The sequence below is a fragment of the Mus musculus genome, chromosome 4, assembly GCF_000001635.26.
Source record: "Mus musculus strain C57BL/6J chromosome 4, GRCm38.p6 C57BL/6J".
NCBI lineage: Eukaryota > Metazoa > Chordata > Mammalia > Rodentia > Muridae > Mus > Mus musculus.
In genome coordinates, this window is record NC_000070.6 from 128,590,618 (window position 1) to 128,607,064 (window position 16,447).

The following is a 16,447-nucleotide window of genomic DNA, read 5'->3' on the forward strand; positions in this document are numbered from 1 at the left end:
AGAAAGAGAGAGAGAGAGAGAGAGAATGAATGAATGAATGTAGAGCCCTAGAGCATTGCTGAGCTAACAGGTAGCATGCCTGGAACATCGCATCCTCTAGGACGTCCTCATCCTAAAAATGTAGCTGGTCTACAGGAAGACCTTCCCAGCAGCGCCTGGTCCTAACAAAGCAGAAAGCCTTTCATCATAGTACATGTTTGAGGTGATCTAGATAACGAATTTTGATGTAAAGCCTTTTTGGGGTACTCTAATTCAGCATTTCTTGATCAGTTCAATTAGCAAGCACTATTGGGGTCCCACTGTCCAGTAGGCAGCCCTCAGCCATCTATCTTAACCTTTCACAAGTTACTCTGTTGAAACCTTTCTATTCTACCCCATTTGTGTGTCTCCCTCCCTCCCTCCCTCCCTCCCTCCCTCCCTCCCTCCCTCTGGGGACAGACCCTTTAGCGTTGGCCTTCAGAGAAAGGTGTGCTGGTCACATGAGCTTTGAGCATTTAGAAGCCCTTGCTACTCGCTTTTCTCATGACCTCAGTTTGCAGGAGTCTGCCCGCAAGGGGAGTTCTCAGTGGGTGCTGAACTTTTGAGACAGAGAGCCTGGGCCAGTTCCGGACTAAGGTGACTGACTGAGGTGATGAGTCCAGCAGGGCTGGCTCCAGGTAACAGCATGCAGCCCCCATCCCAACCTGCAGACTCACTACATGGGTGGCTACAAGGAGCCAGTCTTCTTCCTCCCCTGAAAGTCCAGAGAGGGCAGAGCTCGGGTTCTGGGCATGTGGCAACCCCTCTCTTGGAACTGAGTGTGCCAGAAACAGGCCAGCTGGACCCCGGAACAGAGTTACCCAGAGCTTTCCTTACCCAGGCACGCACTGTCCCCACGATCACCTCCTGCGGGGTCCTGGCAGGGCTCCTTCTTGGCTTGTCTACTGGGGCTCGGGGTTTCCTATGACACATACACAGAGGACCTTAAATATCAATGACACTTTAAAACCCCCCTGGGAACCTGACCAGGCCTAAGAGAGCTCACTACAGCTTCTAACACCACAGATTGTGATGTGGGGCCAGCATCCCTGTCAATGAATTAGCAGCAGGCCCAGGGGCCAAGGGCTAACAGCCTATGCTCTCTCCCTTTGCTAGGGAGGCCATGAGTTAGGGACAGGGCACAGGAAGAGGATGACATGAAAAGAAAACAGTAGTTTACCTGGGACTTGCCTGCCACCTCCCAATCTCCAATGCTCGCCATCTTTGGAACAGTTGGGGCTTGGGGTGTGAGGACAGCTGAAGAAGAGAGCAATCCGTGAGATAAAAGCTTTGGTTCTCTAAAACCACTTCCTTCTGAGACGCAGCTTCCCAAAGGTCATGCTGGGAATCACACCAAGGGTGCCCCACACCCGGCACGCACTTGCCATTTCACTTCCTTTAGAAGCTGGGACTCCTAAGCCGTTTTCAGTTATGTCCCAGGTGTGAGGTACCCTTCCCCATCCTGTGAGCAGCACCCAGCCCACTGCCACGCCAGCGCCTTCTGTATGACTCCAGCCAGCGGGTCTTGCTCCCATCTCACAGAGCTTCTCAACCTTTGGCTCAATAACAGCATCCATCCAACATTTATCCCACTGTGTACCTTGAATTCTGTATGTCCTTTCTCCCCACCCCACCCCCAAGCCCATCCCTTGGGAAGAAAAGCCTCACTCTCTTCTATCCCCATATCCTTGGTACTTACCACTCTCTTTCAAGGACTCAGGTGGCATCTTGGAAAGGTCGGGACGTGCATTCTCCACCCACTGTTTTCGGGGCTGGCCCTCAGAGCCGTGGGTCACTGGCTGCAGCTGGAACCTCTGGAACTCCTGAACTGCTTCGAAGGACCTGGAGTCTTCAGAGCATAGCTCCAGTCCCTACACAAAATCAACCATCAGATCGGTGTGGTCCCCTCAATGGGACAGGACTGTTACCTTGAGTGTGAACGTGTTCCATGGGGTTAACAGATTCTTAGGATCCAAAGAGGGTTTTAACACAGTAAGAAAACTATCAGACTGACTTCAGGAAACAAATCAGCATTTATACTACCATATGAATTCTGTCTGTGCTACCGAACGAGGTCTATCTCCACTACGAAATGAGTTCTGTCTTGTGGAATTCTGGGAGGCTACACAAGTATCTAAAGCAGGTGAACACTATTCAAAATGCTCTTGCTTCACAGAAGTAAATTACATAAAATGTTGTGACCTTAAAAATAACTGATAAGCATATTTATAAGCCTGCTTGCCTCTGAAGTAGTTACAATCAACAAAGAAGCTGCATGGATAAACTCTAAGACAATCCTCACTCTAGCCAGCTCCTCCAGCTGATACCACGCTACAACGGAGACTTCAACCCCTTGGGCCAGAACTGCCAACACGGAAGAAAGGCAGATTCAACTGACAATGACGAGGAATGAGACAACCATGAGGATCGTCTCAAGTTTCTAATCCAGGAAGGAGCTTAGACATCATCGCTCCACCTCAGCGAGAAGTGAGCTGGACAAACCCAAGCCGAACAAGACTCAAAGCTCTTAGATCCATCAGAGAAGCGAGGCCACACCACCTAGGCCTGCCCTCGAAGCTGGAGAAGTAAGAGAGGTGACTTCACTGGAGGGGAGACCTCTGAAGGGACCGGTGCTGGCAGGAAAGCCCTACAGCTAGAGGCACAGGGCAGGCCACCTGAGAGTCAGGCTCCAGGAAACCCAGTCACCAAGACAAGGGCAGGTGAGCTTTACCGAGTGTCACTTCCAAGAGCTCTATCCATCCTCGTAATGAGGGGAATGCGCAGGAAAGTCCCCTCATGATTCTGCAGGGTGGGGTGGAGTAGGGACAGGAACCACTGTGAAACACACCAGTGTACTCTGTGAACAGTGAGTGCCGGAGCATAGCCTACTTTACATAAAGGAGCTGCCCCTTCTGTTTCCCTACTATTCTGCACAGGTGACAGGAGTGCCTGCCTGAAGCCCTTTCTAGCAGCCTGCCCCACCCACAAAGGGAAGCCTGAGAAATACTGATGAATTTCAGAGTCCAGAGCACAGAGCTGTAGACTGCCCACTAGACATGCTCTGCCACTGTATTCTAAAAGACTTACTTACATAGCTCCTTCCACCCAAGACATCATATGCCACCTTTTAACCAAAACTTTCAAGGCATACCGGAAGGCAAGCAACATTTTGAAGAGCAATCAGCATGAACCAGTGTCAGATGGCAGAGAGCTGGGATTATCAAACCATAAAACTTAAAAATAGTAACCCAGGTGCCAACGGTCTAAACACACTAACTAGCTGGCATGGTGATTCTCATCTGCAATCCCAGCAGTTGGGAAGCTAAGGCAGGAGGATTGCAAGTTTGGGAGCAGGCTGGATTATACTATAAGACCCTATCTCAAAGATAAATAAACAAACCAAGTAAAAGGCCAAGAGTGTATAAAATATGACCCAAATATATGCTGTAACTAAGAAATCCACTTTAAATATAGAGACACCTTACAGATAAAAGGCAAAGGAGGAAGTAAGAGATACCAACTTAACCCTAACCAAAAGGAAGTGGGCCGGAAGATGCCTCAGTGGTTAAAGTTCTTGACACACAAGCAGTTCAGGTCAAACTTCAGACCCCAGAGCCCATGTAAATACAGGGTAATCATGGAGGCCTGTCTGTAGTGCCAGCTTTAGAAGGCAGAGACTGGGGATCCCAAGAGCAAGCTGGCTAGTAAGACTAGCCACATCCGTGATCTCTCGGTCTGACTGAGACTCCGCCCGCCTCAATGAGTAAGGTAGAAGAGTGATTAAAGATGAATCCTGGCATCAACCTCAAGCCTCCAAACACACACACACACACATGCACACTCGTGCACACACACATGTGCACACACATGCACATGTGTGCACACACACATGCACACACATATAAGCACACCCTAACATACATGCAAACATGCATGCACACCATACACATGCACATGAAGAGGGGTGGAGTAAGAGAAGCTGTATTAATTTCAGAACAGGAGACTTCAGAGCAAGAGAAGTTCCCAGGGCTGAAGAGTGGCTTCATGATATGATACAGGGGTTTGACACTCCACAAAGGCATGATAATTCTCATCCAGGTAAGGACTGCACACACCTTGATCCTCCATACTTCTAATAACACAGTCCAAAACTGACAGAAGCAGAAGAGGGTGAGTACAGTCAGTGACGTCAGCACAGCTCTTGGAACAGACAAAACCAAAGTCAGTTGAAGGGAAGAGAGCGATGAGCGGTGTAGACTCACTAGCGGGACAGAACAGCAGAGGGATGGCTGAATTCTGCAAGGTAGAACTTCTAACGAAGGAGTACAAGATCTGCCCTCATGGACCATTCATTGCCACGGCAACCACATGCCAGGCCACAAAACACACTAAGCGAATGTCAAAGGGCAGGATCGTGACAAGTGGGCTCCTCGGATCACATGGAAGTGACTCAGAAACAGAAAGGTAGCTGGAAAATCCATGATACTTGGAGCTCAAACAATATACAAGTAAATATTTGAGTCAAGGAAGAAATTTCAAGAGAAATTACTTTAAATTACATGAAAATACAACTTAAGATAAATAGATAGATAGATAGATAGATAGATAGATAGATAGATAATTAGATAAAAGCCCTCGGGATGCAGGGAGAGTTGCAGAGCTTGGAAGTGAGTTACCAGTGCTGTATCCAGAACACAGGACTGGAGAGACGGCTCGGCAGCTGCGAGCACGCGCTGCTCTTCCAGAAGACCAGGTTCAGCTCCTACCACCGAGTTCATGAGTGGAGCAGCCTTGTCATGCCCACCAAAGAATCTTTCACTGCAGGCATCTACTCCCTGTATCTCTTATACATTTTCTGTCTCTGTTTTATGATGCTCCCTGACCCTCAAGGGAGGTTGTATGGGAGAGACGGCCCAGTCAGAGCTGAGTACTCCAGTCTCTTACTCTGCATGATAACCAGCTGTGAATCTCTGCTTTAATCCACGTCTACTGCAAGGGTAGTTTCTCTCATGACAGAAGATGCAGCAATCCATGGGAATAAGGTAAGAATTTAGGGGGCAGTTTAATACTATGTCCATTTAGCAGAATAATAGTATTTGGCTCTCCGCTAAGGCCTGCGACCTCGTCAGTGGGGTTTTAGCCTAGTTAACAGCGCAAACATGAGTACCATCTTATGGAGCAGGTCTCAAATCCAACCAGGCCATCTCATCCGCATAACATTCCCACCAACATCGTACCAGCCGGGAGATCTGGTCAGGCCACTTGTCAAACTTCATGCCACCATGAAAGCTAGCCAGTGGGGGTGAAGCTCCCAGGCTGGTGCCAGCTTGATTTCTCTCTGTGCTACAGTTCAAGTATGTGGTGTCTTCAGCAACAGGGCCTTCCCATTAAGTTCTGGAGGGGCCACCAGGGGCAATGGCTGTAGCCTCTAATGTTTGTGGACTCCCACTGACCAGCTCAAGAGGTAACCCATATCTAGAAAAAGGCTTTTTATTTGATAGCCTGGGACCTGGGAAAAGCATTGCTTCTTTTGTAGAGTCAGTCCATTCCTCTGTGTGTGTGTGTGTGTGTGTGTGTGTGTGTGTGTGTGTGTGTGTGTGTGTTTTAGAAAGCTCGCACAGTGGTACTTTTCCATATGGCATATTCAAAGGTCCTATTATTTTCCTTCCCCACACTCCCTGCTCCACCTTGCCCTCCCTCATCCCTTTAACCCCCTTTTCCCCATTATTTTCTTTCCCTCTTCATGACATCTGTATTCTACCCTTCCTACGAGATTCTCCCTTCTCTCAGTCACCTTCACCTGTCAACTTGACATATCCCAGACCTATCTGAGGTAGTCTCAACTGGGGAGGCCATTTCCCTAGGCTAGTCGATGTGGAAGGGTCTAGCCCACTCTAGGCAGTGCCATTACTAGGTAGGTTGGCCTGGGTTGTATAAGAAAGCTGGCTGAGCAAGCCAGAGAGGGCGAGCGGGGAAGCAGCATTCTGCCGTGGTTCTGGCTTCAGCTCCTGCTTGACTTCCTGCCCTGACTTCCCTTGATGATGGATTACGGGCTGAACTACGAACTTGAACCTCCCCAAGTTGCTTTTGGTCATGGTATTCTGTCATAATACCAGAAAGTAACTAATACCCCAGGGTCCCTTACTACTCTCCTGATTTCTGTGGGCACTCTAATTTAAATATGCATCTAAGCCAGACAATGGTAGTACATACCTCCCAGCAATTGGGAGGCAGAGGCAGGTGGATTTCTGAGTTTCAGGCCAGTGTAGTCTACAGAGTGAGTTCTAGGACAGCCAGGGCTACACAGAGAAACCCTGTCTCGGACACTGTCAGCCCACAAAAATAAAATAAAATAAAATGAACACACATCTAAATTGTCAAAGCTAACATTCACACATAAGAGGGAATAGGCAGCATTTGTCTTTCTGGGTCTGGGTTACATCACTCAGAGTAATTAATTACAGCCCCAACCATTATCTGTGAATTCCATAATTCATTTTTCTATCAGTTAAATAACATTCCACTCTATCTATGCACATTTTCTTTCTCCATTATCATCAGCAGAAGGGCGTCCAGGCTGTTTCCATTATCTGAATTGTGCATAAAGCAGAATGAATGTGGATGAGAAAGCAGCTCTCTGCAGCAGGGTATGCTGAGGAATGGCATCGCTGGATCACAGGACAGATCTGTTGCTAGCTTTGTGGGATCCCTCCGCTGTGATTCCCACAGGGGCTGGACCAGTTACACTTCTGCTAAGAGTCAGGAGTGCTCCCCTGCCCCCATGTCCACACTACTATAGGTTGTCAGCTGTTGCTGCTGCTGTTGTTGCCATTGCCGTTGTTGTTGCTGCTGCTGCTGTTTTATTCTTAACTATCCTGACTGGGGTAAGGTAAAATCTCAAAACCGTTCTAATTCGCACTTTGCCCGGAGCCATCAAGGAGAAGCTAAACAACTAGCAGGTAATCTTGCTGAGATGGTTCTGCCGTGGACTGTGAAAGTTAATGATGGAACTGTTTCTCTAGGCAAGGCCGAGAAGAATTTCATTTTAGGAAAGATTCCTGCTATTAATATACTTTTCCTGTTATTATTAAATATATATAACAATCACTAAGTATTAGCTCACCCTTTTGAACAGATCTCTGCAGAACACTAAAGATGTACTGTCTTGTAGTGATGCTATATAGATGCTATGTAGACAAATTCTTAATGATGACCCTATAAGAATTCCTAAAATTATATTAGTAATCACCAAGCTCTTTTATACTAGGACTGCTATTAAGTCCTTTCTGATGTCCAAACTGCAACGAGAACTCTGCCAGCCTTCAAGTGCCATGAGTCAATTGCTTCTGAGATAGCAAGCAGGCGTCTACACCTTAGAGCACATTCCAATAGGTTGTAAAACAATTAACTGAAGGTCCTAAAAAGGGAACTAAGGTGCAAGGACAGAAGATAAAATACTGACTGGGTTTATCTATACAAAACTTCACTAATACCTCAGTCACAAATATTATGGTTAACTCTCCATGAACCTGTAGAGCTGGTGACAGATGGTGGCTGTTTAGCCAGGTATGCATGTAAACACTCTGTGTTGTAAACGTCTTATCCGATTCATGGCTTGAATTTATGTGTAAACTTGTGAACTTTTACCATGTGATCGCGTACTCTGAAAGACGTTGAAGTGCTGAGGACAAAGAGTCAGAACTGAACTCAAGAAGAACTGAGAGGTGAGGGCATAGCACTGGGAGTCACGGCACTACGGTCATCACATCAGAGCAGGAGAGGCAAAGAGCCCGAGCAGGAGAGAGCAGAGAGGACTCTTTAGAGAGAACTTTTTAGACGAGCACTTGTGTAGAAACCTTTGAGAATTCTTTGTATAGTTCCATGTTCCGGATTTTAATTGGGTTTTGTCTATTTGATGTCTAGGGTTTTGTGGAGTTGTTTTGTTTTGTTTCGTTTTGTTTGCTGTCAAGTCTACATACTAACCCTCTCTCAGATGTATAACCTTACGGTTTTGTCCCCGTCCTATAGGCTGTTTCTTCACTCAGATGATGATGTCCTTGGCTGTACAGAAGCTCTTTAGTTTCATGAGGTCCCGTTTGTCAAATGTTAATCGTAATGCCTGTGATGCAGACAGCATACCCCCCCGACCCACCCCCACTTTCCCCTCTGACAGACTCAAGTTATCAGGCCTTATGCTGAGGTCCTTGATCCATGTGGACTTGAGTTTTGTGTAGAGTGAGAGATCTAGCTCTTTCTTCTACATGCAAGCTATCCGGTTCAACCGTCACCATGTGCTGCTGATGCTATTGTGGTGTTTCAAATGAGAACAGCCCCATAGGCTCATATATTTGCATGTCTGGTTCCCAGTTGGTGGACTGTTCAAGAAGCAGTAGGAGGTATGGCTTTGTTGGAGAAGATATATCATGGGGAGATGAGCTTTAAGGTTTTAAAAGCCCACAGTGGGCCCAGTCTTGTTGTTAATTAAAAAATCCCAGCCATTCGATTTTGCCAAATGAAGCCTCGGGAGCCAGATACCGTGGTGAACGCAGGCTAGCTCAGAGAGGCGGAGAAAGAACCCAGCCAACCTTCCTACCCCACTGACCTCCCAGAAGGAAAAAGCTCTCCTTCTCCACACTGTTTTAAATGCCCTTCAATTCAAAAGACTCTTGGTTCAGTTTGCTTATGTTCATTCCCCGTGGGCTGGTTACTAGCTCTGCCCCTTGACCTAGGGTTGATTTTATGTAGCTCTTGGCTTACAGGTGTGTGCTAGGGCTGAGCCGCACCACAAGCACTTGTCCACAGTAAGCAGAGAGCTCTAGGATCAAAGGCTGAGCTATACCACACCACAATTAGAAACAGGGTTTTTACAGTTCACAGTCTTGGGGTTCACAATGTGATCAAATATCCTTTGCCACAGCTTCATTGTCTCTCTGCCTCCATCCTGCAGATCAGGATGTAAGCTCTTAGCTGCTGCTCCAGCACCATGCCTACACACCACCTTGCTTCCTACCCATGATGGTCATGGAAGAGCCCTCTGACACTGTAGCTTCCCTTTACAAGTTGCCTTGGTCGTGGTATCTTTGCACAGCAATCAAACAGTGACTGAGACAGCTGTCTTTTCCCCAGTGTGTACTTTTTTGCTTCTCTGTCAAAATCAGGTGGCTGTAGAAGTGTGGGCTTTTTATCCAGGTCCTCATTTCTGTCCCACTTATCAAATGTGTGGGCTTGAATTCCAGAACCATGCTGGTTTTATGACTATATCTCTGTAGTATAATCTGAAAGCAGAAGTGCAAATCTCCAGTGTTTTATTAGTCAGCATGGTTTTAGCTATCCTGGGTCTTTTGTGTTTCCATATAAATTTAAGATTTTTTTTTCCTATTTCTATGAAGAACTGTGTTGGGCTTTTGATGAGGACTTTATTGAATCTGTAGATTGCTTTCAGTATAATGACCATTTTCACAATATTAACCCTACCAAGCAATGAGCATGGACGGTCTTTCCATCTTCTGGTATGTTCTTCAATTTCTTCATTGTCTTAAAGTTTTCATTGTACAAGTTTTTCAGTTTCTTGATTAAATTTATTCCAAGGTTGTTGGTCTTTTTTGGGGGGGGGTGGTAATTGTGAATAATGATTCCCTGATTTCTTTCTAGTGTTTGCTGTTTGCATATAGGAAGCTGATTTTTGTCCTTTTTTATCCTAATAGTTTTTTTAATGTATTTACCAGCTATGAATTAGACATTTTGACCTTTTCCTTTCCTATTTGCTTCTCTCTCTCCTGTCTTACTGCTCTAGCTAAGAATACAACCACTATATTGACCAGGAAAGGAAAGAGGAGATATGTTTGTCTTGTCTTATTCCTGATTTCAGTGAAAATATTCCATTTAGTTTGATGTTGGCTGTGGGCTTGTATTATACCCATTATTATGTTGAGATATGTCCCCTGTCCCATTCTCTAGAACTCTTATTATGAAGGGATGTTGGAGTTCCACAAAGGCCTCTTCTGCATATGAGATAGATGATCCTGTGTTTTCTGCTCTTAAATCAATTTATGTGCAAGACTACATTTATTTACTGTTGAGCCATCCCTCTGTCTCTGGGATGTAGCTGGCCTGACTGTGGTAGATGGTATTTTTGATGTGTTCTGAATTTGTTTTGTAAGTATTTTATTGAGAATTTTTGTTAGATCTTTGTTTAACATCCATTCTTAGCTTATAAGGAGAGGCAAAAGGACCAAAATAACCCAGACTCCTCACCAAAGACTTATAGATGCCAACCAAGCATACGACAAGGTATTTATAATCATTAAGAAATTGGGTAGTAGGAAGAAGGCTCAGTAAGTAAAGTGCTTGCCACAGCAGGATAAGGACCTAAGTTCAGATTCCCAGCACCCAGGTAAAAACAGTGTGCACCTGTCATCCCAGCCCAAGGGAGGAGGCTGCAGGAGGATCCCTGGAGCTCACTATCCAGCAACTCTAGCCAATCAGTAAACAACAGGCTCAGTAAGTAACCACTCAGAACTAACTAATAAGAAACTATTGAGGTAGACCCCTGACATCAACCTGTGGCCTCTAACATGTGCATACAAACTCGCCCACATGTGTACCCATCAACACATATAAGAAATGACAAATTAAAATGTGAGACCACTTCACAACTACCAGAATGCCTGGCATCCAAACACAAAACCACAGAAACTCATGCTCACTGCCAGCAAAACGGAAGATGGAGAATAGTAGGGCCACGTTCCAAAACAGTCCAACAGTTTCTTTTTTTTTTTTTTTTTTTTTTTTTTTTAGTTTTTCCAGACAGGGTTTCTCTGTATAGCCCTGGCTGTCCTGGAACTCACTTTGTAGACCAGGCTGGCCTCGAACTCAGAAACTCAGAAATCCACCTGCCTCTGTCTCCCAAGTGCTGGGATTAAAGGCATGCGCCACCATCACCAGCTCCAACAGTTTCTTATAAGACAAAAACATCCCTTTGCCATGTGATCCAACAACGCAATCCTTCAGTTTTACCCAAATGGCCTGAAAACTTATGTGTACACAAAAAACATACATGTGACACTTACAGTGCTGTCAATCATATCTGCCAACAGAGACACAACCAAGACATCCTTCTGTCTGGACTGGAGGAACTGGTACATCCCAGACAACAGAACAGAATTCAGTGCTCAAAAGAAAAGCAATTCTCAAGCCATGGAAGAACACTAAGCATGCATCACTTAGTAAGAAAAGAAAAAAAGCCTAAGCACAAAGATCACAGACTGTGTGGCTCCACCTCTGTGGCATTCAGGGAAGGGCCGCTCTACATGACAGTAGAAAGATGAATGGTTACTAGACATTAGGAGGGAAAGGAATCAGTACACAGAACACACAGGACCGTTGAGGGAGTTAGGCGACTACGTGAGACACCCTAATAGCAGACACATGTCTTCATGTGCCTGCCAAAATCCATACGACACATACCTCCAGCAGTGAGGCTCAGTGTGGCATGCACACGCTGAGGGGTGATGATGTTGGTGGGGGCTCACTGGGGTAATGACCGCTCTACTCTGATAGGGGATGATGACCGTGATGGAGACTACATCTGAGAACACCATACTCGCTGCTCAATTTTGAACCTAAAAACTCGGTTCAAATAATGAACACTTCATCAGAATACCTGATGAAGAGTGGGGTTCCAGACGAAATAAGCTAAAGATTGTAAGACAGTGGTACTCAAAGATCCCTTTGAGGGTTTTAGCCCTGAATGAAGGCACTGACCACAGGGTGAGGCTCATAAATTTCATCCTCTCATGAAGAATTGGGTTTTGCCTCCAGAGAGGAGGACGACGACTCAGAGAGGATTGCAGCACAAGGCTACGAGGTGTGGCGCATGCACTGAAGAAGGGAGGCGCTCCCCTGTGTACCACTACGTGAGGACCCAGGAGCAGGCAGAGAAGCTGGAGAGTAAAAGTGGAGGTCATGGACAAGGGGGACCAGAGAGAACACCATTGTTTTATGTCTTCTCTCTATTTTAGAGGGGTTCAACCTTTGGCCACCTCACAGGGGTATCACTTGAAAAACTAGCCTCGTCTGCCTTCTCATTTCACAGATGGAGCATTGAAAACACCTTAAGTCAGTCCTCATCTCAGGGGTCTCACGTCCCCCATCTCAGGGGTCTCACGTCCCCCATCTCAGGGGTCTCACGTCCCCCATCTCAGGGGTCTCACGTCCCCCATCCTCCAGGTCAAATCCCAAGGCTTCCATTGTTTCTTTGACACTTAAGGCTTCTTGAAAGACAGAGCATGGGTCTGGGAAGGTGGTAGAGGGAGTGGGGATGTCTACTAAGAGGCATGTGTTCAAGCTCTGTTCTCTGATGGGAAATGACAGCTTCCTGTCAGTTTGTAAAGGAGCCCAGGAGCAGAGCCATCAACCTTGGCCCTCCCTCGCCTGACTCTCTCATCTGTACAGAGCTTTACAGTTTAAATGGACAGAGAACCTTGTCATTCACAGCATACGTATTCTCAAACACAGAATCCTCACAACCAAGTGTGGTCGAGTACGAGGCCATGGGGATTCCTGACTGTAACAAGTGCAGAGCCAAAAGGGTTTGAGGTGCAAGTTCCGAAAGGGCCCCTTAGCCTGAAGCCGGCTACAGGGGCTGACTCTACAAGGCAGCGGCAAGCAGGATCCTAATTCTGGGCCATAGGAAAATGACACATGACATCATAGGCTCTGAGAGCTGCTTGGAAACTGCTGAAGCTCCAGAGGTGGGATCCGTAAGGCCCCTCCCCTTTTCCGCTCTACCACTCACAAATTCAGACAAGTTACTTACCTTGCTGTTAGCTCACTTGAAAGACAGCACCCAGTGGCTGACTGAATGAGGTGCACATGTGAGAGGCTCAGAACAGGGCCTGAAGCACCGTGGGTGCTCACCTGAGCCTCACCCTTGGAGGCATTTGAACGGCACATTTGCAGATGAGGCGCTAGTTCTGTAGTAGAAAAGGCATGCATGACCTTGAAACCCAGAGATGGGGCGTTTAGGCTCTGGTTCCATTTCCAAGTGACCTCCATGAACCCTCTGAGTCTTAGAACCTTACACTGCAAAATGGAGAAGGTAAAACTATTTCTGTCTATGGGCTGCTGTAAGCATCCAAAGAGATCCCGGTACGGGTGATGACTGGGTTGAACATCCAGTATAATACAGAGGAGGCACACTGAATGGTACAGGGAGGCAGTCTCAATGGTGGCTAGGCACACACCATTGTCAGGCCTTGCCAAGTGCAAATCTTGCCTCTATAATCCAGTAGCTGGTGATTTTGAACAAATTATCTATCCGTTCTTTGCCTCCACTTCCTCACTAGTAAAATTAGGCTAATAGTACCGACCCACCTTATTAATCTGTGGCAGAATTAAATGAATTAAGCAAGTCAAACGGTTGGAATACTACCTGCTACACGGCAGGGCTCAGGAAACGGTAGGTGCTCAATGATGGCTATTATGGCAATTTGGGGGCAATTATTAACTCAACCTCAGGCCTGCTATCTTGCCTAGCCAGCTTCTTAGAGATCAGACTATTAGCCTCACCTGCTGTCCGGCAGCCCAGGCCTCTCGGTGCCAATCCTCCACCAGGGCCACCGCCTCCTCTCCGCTCTCGGGGTGTCGTGCCTGCACCCAGGTCTGCACCTCCCTGGGTAAGATGGACAGGAACTGCTCCAGCACCAACAGTTCCAGGATCTGTTCTTTGAGGCGAAGCTCAGGTCTCAGCCAACGACAGCAGAGCGCCCAGAGCTGGCTGAAGGCCTCATGGGGTCCAGCTGCATCCCGGTATCGGAACTGCCTGAAACACCGGCGGGAAACCTCGGGGCCAGGGACGGGGCTGTGGCTCTCCTTCTCGGGTCTGGAGTCTGATCCCCACGAGTCCTCCTCCAGCTTCACAATCAGGAGGTCTTCCGGCTCTGGCGGAGGTGAGGCCACAGCCATCATCTGGCCCGGGTGCTTCACTTCAGCGGAGCTGTCTCATCTGGCTGCTTCCTGCATTGACAATGTGTCCTTCAAGGGGCTCCTGGGGGTTGGCGGGGACAGCTCCCCAAGACTGTGAAGGTAGAAAGACAAAGGGCACGGTGAGGGAGAGGACCCAGGAACACTGCTTCCTTCGCCTCTCTCATACCTTCCACAACCTCTGTGGAAGTCTGTGGAAGTGTCTCTGAGGCTTCTCTGAGACACTGCTTTGCAAAGGGCAGGAAGTGAGACCGTGATCAGGCACCAATGTCAGCACCCAGTTCCCTTTACAAGAAGACAGCACCATGCTACATCTTTTGGGACATGCCTAAATGTTTAATCCAAGAACCCTGGACCTCTGGGCTTTGACCCTAGTTTGGCCTTCCTCCCTTCTACACCAGGTTCCAAAGCCAACCTTCCCCAAAGCCGGACCCCAAGAGGGTCACCTTTTCCATGAGACCTGCCTTCTGAAACTTGAGCCTTGGTCCTCGTCTAGGGATGGTCATCTGGCAAAATCCCCCCCTCACTCTCCAGTCACCCCACACACCAGATATCATTCACCATCTCTAAATTGAAGTTTCTCGAAACTCCAGCCAAAGCTGTCTGCATAGCTCATGGCTCCAACATTTCCACTTGACTGTCCTCTAGATACCTCATATTCAATGGGTCAAAACCAAATGTACCTTCCCCAGCAATCAGGGGGCCGAGGCAGGAAGATTCTAAGTTTAAGACCAGCTTGAGCTACAATAGCAAAAAATAAATACATACATACATACATACATACATAAAGCAAATAAACAATAAAATCCTAGTTGCCATCTTTTGTGGCAAGCTCCACAAAAACTACATGCTCCCTGATACAAGACTTGTCCTTGGTCACCAGCTTTTGTGGCATCTCATGCTCTCCCTTGCAACCATGATCACCCTATTGTAATAACCACAGTGCCCAGACCACAGCTTCTGAAGGCTCTAGCACAGTACTCAGTGCATGGAGAAAACAAAGCAGACAGTGATGTTGTGAGCTCATGAGGACCGGAGCACACTAGCCAAAGGACAACTGGTGGCCTGCCCACATCAAAAAGATTCCTCTCTCCCCGACTCCCACCTTCCCGTGGCACTATCTTTTATTACACTCTGTGGAGACACGTGCACGTTGGCACCTATGGAGGTACAGCCTCTCTGATGACACCCATACTGGGTTCTCTTAGAAAACAAGCTAGTCGTCGAAAGTCTAATGGCATAAGACACACCCAACAGGAGGCCACTGGCTGCATCCAAGTAGGAATGGCACAGCAGGACCAGAGGCAAAGGATGGCAGCATCTGGTATTCTGGGCCATCTGACTAGGATGGGTAGAGGCAAGGGTAACAAAAGATAGAGACTGAAGCCGGGCGTGGTGACGCACGCTTTAATCCCAGCACTTGGGAGGCAGAGACAGGCGGATTTCTGAGTTCCAGGCCAGCCTGGTCTACAGAGTGAGTTCCAGGACAGCCAGGGCTACAAAGAGAAACCCTGTCTCAAAAAACAAAAGCAAAAACAAAAAGATAGAGACTGGCCAAAAAGACTTCCATGTACGTAGGAAGATGCTTAGAGAACACAGGGCCACCGGGCTACTTCTGGCTATCCCTCTGCTACATGTGGCTACATGTCACTTCCTCCAGGCATTCCTTGGTGTGCTCTATCATGCCCGGCCACCATCCCTGCTCCTCCCAAAGCAGCTGATACATGGCTCTGAGATAAATGCTCACCCATGGTTTGCAGCCACCCACCCCTACAATGGACAGTGCCACTGCACTGAGGTATACCAGGCCAGTATGGGACCCAGCCTCATAGACAACAAATACCAGTGCCATTAGAGATTTTGTTGTCTTGTATTAAATATGTAAATCTGTTACATCAAAAGTCTAGAATGTCCATGATTTATATTGAAGAATTAATGTTTCATAACTTTTTTTAACACACATTTTCCCAACACACTAATCCAAACACACAATCTGTCACTGTCATACACAAGGAGTAACCTGTCAGGCATTCACAGAATACCCACCATATGCCCTGCACTGTACCGGGAGCTACAGATCCAACAGTGGCTGGGACAGAAAGTCCCTTCAGCCTTCACAAAGTTACAGTCTAGGAACAGACAGTAAGTTGGCAAGCAAAGACTCCTACACTCCTGCATAAAGGAGACACCCGCCAGGCAATGACGCCACCAGTCACCAAGCCAGAGCCGAGGACATCTTCTGGGGGAGAGAGATCCGAAAAACCTCAAAAGTTCATTTCAAACAAATGGAAGAAACCCTTGTCAGAATCATATATCGATCTATCCATATGGCCTAGACTACGGTGGGGGAAGGGAGGTCCACACTGTCAGTCAGGAGCGTGGCAAGAGCATTCTCCAGCCCTGAGGCCTCCAGAGATACACCGAGGCCTCCAAGAGGTGCCTTTTA

At 47.2% G+C, this 16,447-nt stretch overlaps 1 protein-coding gene across 10 annotated transcripts in view; it reads right to left on the reverse strand.

Annotated features, from left to right (window-relative positions):
• Positions 1 to 16,447, reverse strand: part of Zscan20 (zinc finger and SCAN domains 20) — a 31,484-nt gene that overhangs the window by 11,948 nt on the left and 3,089 nt on the right. For 8 of the 10 annotated variants that reach the window (XM_011240544.3, XM_011240543.3, XM_011240542.3 and 5 more), the window contains 4 exons: positions 13,588 to 14,095; positions 1,718 to 1,889; positions 1,199 to 1,275; positions 856 to 940 (listed from right to left, as the gene is read on the reverse strand). In XM_011240544.3, coding sequence (XP_011238846.1) covers positions 856 to 940; positions 1,199 to 1,275; positions 1,718 to 1,889; positions 13,588 to 13,986 — 733 coding nt within the window. In that variant the 5' untranslated portion in view covers positions 13,987 to 14,095. The remainder of the gene's footprint in view (positions 1 to 855; positions 941 to 1,198; positions 1,276 to 1,717; positions 1,890 to 13,587; positions 14,096 to 16,447) is intronic. The other 2 variants (XM_011240545.3, XM_011240546.3) reach the window with 2 other exon arrangements.